The sequence below is a fragment of the Caenorhabditis briggsae genome (assembly GCF_000004555.2).
Source record: "Caenorhabditis briggsae complete genome, chrII, whole genome shotgun sequence".
Taxonomy (NCBI): Eukaryota; Metazoa; Nematoda; class Chromadorea; order Rhabditida; family Rhabditidae; genus Caenorhabditis; species Caenorhabditis briggsae.
In genome coordinates this window covers 9,830,555-9,838,382 of record NC_013486.2, presented here as the reverse complement: position 1 = coordinate 9,838,382, position 7,828 = coordinate 9,830,555, and the positions used below count along the sequence as shown (strand labels likewise).

At 38.1% G+C, this 7,828-nt stretch overlaps 1 protein-coding gene across 1 annotated transcript in view; it reads left to right on the top strand.

Annotated features, from left to right (window-relative positions):
* Positions 1–4,147: 4,147 nt before the first annotated feature.
* CBG02531 overlaps positions 4,148–7,828 on the top strand; it is a gene marked incomplete at both ends in the record, with an annotated part of 5,662 nt that continues 1,981 nt past the window's right edge. The window contains 3 exons of the mRNA XM_045242528.1: positions 4,148–4,229; positions 7,275–7,478; positions 7,608–7,687. Of these exons, the coding sequence (XP_045092274.1) occupies positions 4,148–4,229; positions 7,275–7,478; positions 7,608–7,687 (366 nt within the window). The remainder of the gene's footprint in view (positions 4,230–7,274; positions 7,479–7,607; positions 7,688–7,828) is intronic.

The following is a 7,828-nucleotide window of genomic DNA, read 5'->3' as shown; positions in this document are numbered from 1 at the left end:
GCAGAAGTATGGGTGAATAGTGTCCTTTCCGTTCTTCTGTCCATTCTCCACTCACTCTTTTTCGATCCATCCATTTTCCCTCACTTCCATTTTGTTCGATTCTCGATTCACACATAAATTATGGTATACACATTCCTTTTTCTCGAAAAAAAAAGGACAGATGACTTTTTCGCACCCCATTCGCGAAGAAAATGACAAATTGTGAATGGAGAAGCAGCGGCGGAGCAGAAGATGAAGCTGGAGAAGTGACTCATTTTGGGGTTTCGAGAGCTTTCTTTGAAAAGTAAACAGCTGTCGGATTATTAGACTCTTCTGACTGACGCAGTTATCACCATGGTTACACTGAAATTGATCAGCTGAAATTTTATTTCAGCTATTTCAGCTCCTATTTACGCCATATAAAGTCAAAAACTTTTCGAAATTCCGAACAGTATATTAAAGATTTTCAATCAAAACTTTAAAGTTCAAAGAGGTTCCGATTGTCCGTCGACAGTCCGTCAACGGGCCGTCAGTCCTCCATTGACTGTCAACTAGCAGTTATTATTTTCCTCTTCAACTGAAATGTAGCAGTTTTTCAGCAGTACCCCTTTACCTGTGATTAAAAATCGTTAGAAAAATTAAAAAAAAAAAATTTCTGAAGCTTCTAAATTTTCCAACCTCTCTTTTTCTCTGATCCTATGAACATTCCTTCGTTTTTCATTTTTGTCACCTCATATTTGCTCGAGTACCGGTAGTTCCAACATTTACACATTCATACATTCTCTTTTTCCTCCCCGTTTTCCCTCCTAACAGTTTCTTTCTATTTTCAGTGTACACCTTCCCTTTTTCCATTTTTTCCTCCGTTCAAACCATGAAATATGAGCAAATATGATTCCATTTTCAGAGCGTACATCTCTACCTCTCAACATCAAAAAAATCGAATCGAACGAAAAAATAAAAGAAGTTCAAAATTGGGTTCCAGGACGAGATTCATCAGTATCACGGCGACATCGTCATCATGACCGACGTGTATGAGTCGCCAGCCAGAGAGGTGTGTTTTTAGTTTTTTTTCGGCTTCACCAAAATATTTTTTGACTTTGAAGCTAATATTTGGCTAACTAATGAGGAACACTGTTCATATTTACATGACGGATTAAACTGATATTTTTGGGAAGGTGTGTTTTTGAGTGGCAATTCAAAAATAACACGAAAACAACTGTAGTATATGTTTGCTCATGTTCTACAGTCCTTTTGAACAGTTTTATTTTTTCAGAATTTGGTTTAGGGACCCCTAGAAACGAGACGTAAATTTTCATGTTTCTATATGAAAAATAAATACCTTAAACCTCTAATAGAAGGGCACCCTAACTTTTAACTTTGAGCGGATTTATCTCGGTTCCTGTGACAGATATCGAAAAGTTTTCAACTAACAAAATATATTTGATATTATTATAAACATTTTTTTAGTTGAAATGATTTTGATATCTTCTACAGTAACTGAGAAAAATATGGCTTGAAGTTAGGGGCACTTCTATTACAGGTTATAAGTGGGTTATTGTAACAAAGTTCCCAAAAGTTGAGTCATCTGCATACACATAAAACATATATTCAATTTCATATTTTATTCATTTTCCTCCGATTCTCCATACAATCTAATGCTCTGTTCACTCGAGTACACATTGAATCTTGTCTTCTACCTGCACATTTCATCTGCGTCTCTTCGTCTCCAACACTATTTCTCTTTCCGTACAAGTAACTTGAGCCTTGTTCACATAACAACAAAAGGCGGTCTCCGAGAGCAACACGTTCGCATTTCATTTGTACTAGGATACATTTATCTTTTGCTTCAACTGAAAAGAAGTCAAATGTTTTTTTTTCGTAAAGTGGAATTTGGATAAATGTCCTCAATCCGCCTCAAATTATACTTCATCCTGCCTCATCCTACCACTCATTTTCCACTTTTCGCCCACTTCATTCTATAAATGACCATCCGTTTTTTCTTCTTTTTTCTTCTTCCTTTTATTCATACAACAAAAGCCGTCTACCGTCCTATTTTTTTTAGTTTTTTCCCATTAATTGGTCAGTTCGTATTTGGTCTGTGTTCTGCTTGTGACCAGAGATCTGTTCCATGGGAACGAGAGCTTGTTGAGCCAAATTTAGTTTTTTAGTTTCATTCTATCTGTTGTGTTGCTTAAAAGTTGCGATACTGAAGAAGATGAAGCAAATCAACGAATTTCGATTTTGACAATTCGACTTACCGTAAAACCCTGTATTAGAAGGGCCCTCCGAGAGGGGCTTGCAATAATAAAAAGGCCCCTGTAATAGAAGGGCCCCCGTAATAAGGACCAACCCTTTCAATACAGAATTTACGGTAATTCTAAAATAAAGGCAAATAACTGTTTTTCACGGTTAGACGACGTTTGATCTCTGAAAAAAACCCAAAACCGATTCCCAGACTTTTATAAGGACGTTTTTATTTTATTTCTAACCACGCAATAACCAATCACTGACTTAAAATTTTCAAGGCAATAGAAGTTCTTACTTCTCTTCTCCGTTCTATCTCTGAAGTTTTTCGGTTCCTTGTGATAACATCATCGTCTATTTTTTTTTTCTCGAAAAATCATGACCCCATTCCTTATCATTTCAACTTTTCTTGGGTGTGACCATCGGATGAATTTTGCTTCATCTTGTCAGATAAGCACGTCTTCGAAAAAAACTATTGATTGTCTCCATAAAAGAAAAAGAAGAAGAAGAAGACGTACAAAACAAGTGAACACATAGAGAGTGAGGGAGACTATCCTCAAAAACCGGATTCCTTTCTGTTTTCCCTCTCTGATTTCGCAATTCCTTCATCATCATCGACAAAAAGACGTCTCCATTTTTTTTAGACTAGAGAGAGAGAGAGAGAGAGTATAGGGTTTACAACCTCCACCTGATGACCGTGGTTGAAAATATACAGTGGCAACTGAAATAGGAAGAAGAAGAAGCCAGTAAGACGCAGAGGAAGGAAAAGTTGAAGAAGACGAAGGAGGCGGTTTCGAAATTGATAACAGTCTCTTTCTCTTTCTCACTTTTCTCCTTTCTCAATACAGTTTTGCCGCATTCGCCCCACACACTACTATTACCTCCTTCTGAACTATTGATTCAGTTTTCATTTTTCAAACAATGACCACCGAATTCGTGTCAGAAGTGTCAGAAGAGGAGTCCAAGTACGTGGTAAGTACTTATTCGTGTCCACATTGACTTTGGAGTTGCGCAAATCTGTTACCACCCATCAGAACTGCTTGTCAAATTCACGGTCTTCGATTTGTTTAGTTTTTCTGAACGTACGTATTTTGAAGAGCGTTCTATTTCACAGGAGGCCCTTCTATTACGGGGGCCCTTCTATTACAGGGACCCTTCTATTATTCCAAGCCCTTCTCAGGAGCTCCTTCTAATACAGGTTTTACGGTGAGACACTATTGGAACCAAAGACAGTTTCATCGATCTCTAATTGCTTCAATATCTCCTGACCCCTTCCTCGTTCCGTTTTTTATTTCGATTCGTCCCTCACCCTCACAGGTAACTGTCAATTTCGCTCATTTTTTTGCCTCTCTTTTGGTACATTCATACAGATGAGTCACTGAAAAACTGTCTTCCCACCTTTTTGAAAAGACCATCCATCCTTTTTCATGGTGTTTGCTCTGGGTCTCTATGTCTCGGGAATTCGACTACTCTCTAAATCGGAGGGAAGCTTTTCCAACCACTCGAAAACCGTATTTCGATACACCACTCTCTCAGCTGAAGCAAAAAGACCAACCGAGACGTTCTTCTTCTTCTTCTTCTTCTTCCCGGGTTTCCCCTTCGTTTCTAGCACATAATTATGGCGTCTGAAGTCAGAAGAATCGATTTCCACGTCACGTGGTTCTTCTTCACCCAGTTTGCTATTAGTCCAAAACTGAAAATTGCCTATTTTTCCGATTGTTTGTCGAACAACTTTGTTAGTGATCTCTGATGAACTGTGTGTCTTTTTGGGGTTAACGTCATGGTAAATGAGTCAGTATATCTGTCTGCCACGTCATTAAAAAAAAGCTAAAAAATGACTGAAGCTGAAAAAAGAGAACGATTCTGGTGGGGTTCTATTTTATTCGTTTTTCGTGGCGGAACACAACACAAACAGATAACAGCAATGATCATCGAAGATGAGTCGTTCGGTCTTGCTGATCTTTTGATTGGCGTAAATCTGGATTTTAAGGTGTTACTTTGTACTGGTTAGTTTCGGTTTTTCGAACTTATCAGAAATGTTTTTTAAAAATCCGTCTAATATGCTGGTGTCTCCCAATTTTCAGTTTTCTAAAACCCAAAATTCTCAAACCACCCAAAGCATACACGTTTACAAACCTGGCTGTGCCATAGTTTCTTTTAGAATCAGTATTTTTGGACCAAATCAATTAGATATGGTAGAACTCAACAAGTACTACAAAATGATATTATTTGAAAAAATGTATATTGTCTATGAACAAAGTTAAAAGAAAATCAAACTTCTTGATCTTTCAGCCCTATTCGTTCCCCATATTTCAAGAATCTTCACCATTCTTTACTTCAGCTGTATTACCTTCTAGAACACTTTCTTCCTTTTTTCCACATCTCCATTAACAAAATGGCCGGCGTTCTTCTTCCTCCTCTCAAATTTATTCATTCTCCTTTCTCCTATATAAGTTTCTAGATGTAGTCCGGTTCCATGGTTAGGATCCCCAAACCACTTACCGTAATCTTCACGCACTCTCATTCCGGGCATCATCACAAACCATTTCCTCTCATGCTTCTCTCTATGCCGTGTTGCGCTCTTTGTTATCCCCAAGGCTTTTTCGTCATATTTCTCTCTCCAAAAAATCGTTTTTGTCTGTATGTTTATGTATGTTTTTGTTCTCTTCCGGAATAGAGTGAGAGAGACCGCGCAGCAGCAAAAAAACCGTGTGGCGGAACGACAAATACGTCGTGTTCCGGACAAGGCAGTCATTTTGCCGATCGACGCGTCATTCCCGTCACTTGATATCTCTCTCATATTGCCTCGCTTGAGTTTTAGGTCTCTATTGAGAACCAGCGTCAGAACGTCTAGAATATTCTCACTATAACTCATTATATTTGTTATTTTTCTAAAAGCTCGATTCTGATATTGTAATAACAAGAATACGAATGCTCCAACTATACGAGGTGAGATTTGAAGAAAACGCCTACTGATTTTCCCACCCGAGATATGGTAGAATATAAAGTGATGTCGTTGTCTGAAATTTATGCTCTCTGAAAATACTCCGCTCAATTTGTGTTGTATTAGTCGGTATATTGCGATTTTCTGGTACCGTAAGACCTGTAATAGAAGGATCCACACACTGTCAACTTGGAGCTCAATTATCTAGATTCCTGTGGAAGATATCAAAAAGTAATTAAATGACAAAATACTTATAACATTATGATGAACAATTTTTAGTTGACAACTTTTTGATATCTTTGAGAGGAACCGAGATAAATGGGGTCGAAGTTAAAAGTTAGTAGGTTCTTCTATTACACGTTTAACGGTAATTGAAAAGCCAAACGCTCAAGCTCCAACAGGAAGACAAACATCAAACTTTTCAAAGAAGAATATTATTTTTTTTTAGATTTCTATTCAATATGAAAATTCCAATCTAGTTCAAACTTCCAATATCTGACCATGGCTCGCTATACAGCCGTTTTTGGGCGATTTCCAACCAGAATTTGACCAATATCCGTTGAAAAGCCAAAGTCTTTTGAACTGTTGACCAGAAATTCAGCCGAGTATATTACTCGTTTCCCAAACTCATCTACTTTTTCAAAAGTTCCAACACCCACTTCCTCTGTTCTTTTCATTGTCTTTTTCACCCGATATCGGTGATCCGTTAATCTGTTTTTGCCAGTTTTCACACTATTTCTATCTCTTCGTGTGAGTATCAAATGACACAATATATAGTGAAACAGATTTTCGACCATTTCCAGTGAATCATTTTGAACTTTCTGAATTTCAAAGATTCTGAACATGACGCGGCATTTTTCACAAAAGCGCACACCGTTCAATGCTCCATTGTGAGTCAAAAATGATGAAGTGCTTTCTTTTCCGCCCCTTCCCCTCTGAAAAAAAAAAGAAAAATTGACTCATTTCTTGAGAGAAGCTGCTGCGTCTCTTATCACTCATTTTATCACCGCCCTCCTGCTCAGGTGGCACGAGAAACTTGTCAGAACATGAAATGACATGACATTCAGAATCTTTTTTCAACATGATGGACCAATATTTTAGTTGTAGTTCTTTGTCCTATGTAGAACATATTGGATTTCCTTTCAATACTAACATCATCATAGAACTACATTCTTGCACGTGCGTCATTCAGCCGTTTGGCTCTTTTCCCATTCCAAAGAGTTTCTATAGAAACGGACGGCTCAGAGCAGGAGAAGCTTAAAAAAAGAGAAATAATATAAAAGGAGAGATTTAGAGTTCGGTTTCGCAATCCGCCACTCTCTCCACCTCCAATTTTTTGTTGCCTCGTCCTCCACACACTTTCATTCTTTATATCCTACTAACCACTATTCAAAATTGAAGAATTTCAAAAAGAACATTATTTGATTGATGTGAGTTTTAGTTTCTCTGGGAAGGCTGGAATGTATGGAAGCTATTATCCTTGTCGTGTTGTCATAGTTGTTGATAAAAAAGTTCTTTTTCTCCTTCTTCACAAATCAAATCAATTCCATTTAATCTCTCCTCTAATCCAATGTTGTTTTCGATGATCTCAAATCGGTTCCCAATTAATCTTCTAGACCAGTTCCCATTTATCGAAACTCTATCCTAGTTAGTCTTTCCACCCTTTCAAAAAAAAACCAAGAATAGAAAAAAGTGCTTGTAATGCTCTTTCACTTCTATTTCCTAACAATAGCTGAGAGTAGTACTCTTCTAGGCTTCCCACAGGAAGTGAGCACAATTTGAGCAGCTGTGCCAACCTGGCATCCGTTGGACCCCCAACAACCAGCCCACCATTTTACTTTTCCACCTTATTGAAGAATTTATTTGGAATTAAAAAAGAAGAGGGAAGGAAGAGGAGGAGGAACGGAACTAGATACCGAATAGATTCGAGAAAATCAGATGCTAATTTGATACGGTTTCCGCTTATTCCCATCCTTCTCGTCTCTTTCCTTCATTCGATCAGTCAATCTCTTCCAATTTCATTTACATTTTCAATCTTTTCTTAACAAAATTTCTAGAAAAAACTACTTTAATCAATTGAAAAAAACAGTTATATTTTTGTTTCCAGGACTCGCCTATGCGATTACAGGCAGCTCGGCGAGCAGCGCGTCGGTCGCCTCCAGATTGTACGGAACAAGATCTCGAAGAGATTCTCTTGGTGGAAGTTCATCAGAAAGCGATTTGATCGCATTTGGAGGAGATCAAGACACACTCAACGATTTCAGTTCACAAGTGAGTTCAAGCAAAAGAGTATTTAAGGGTGGTNCCANGGGTAAGAACTTTNCAAAATGATAACTGATACTTATGCATTCTAACAATGTCCAGGGTGGAAATGAAATAATTATGCTAAAAGTGCCACGTCACAAGAATGGTTAGTTGCCAATGACATTGTCAATCTCAGGTATCCCCATCGAAGGAACGACGATGGAAGATATGCAGAGATTCTTGCCGAAAGAGTCGGTGATGAGGATTCTTCCGGAAGTGGAGACGACGAAGTTGGCGAGGACTGAGATTCTCCGGCGCACCGTCAACTTGGAGATGATTCCTAGAGAAGTTGATAATAGAGTTAGGATCCTTCTCTTTATTGACTTACTCCTTCTTCTCCGATCTCGAGGATTTCTG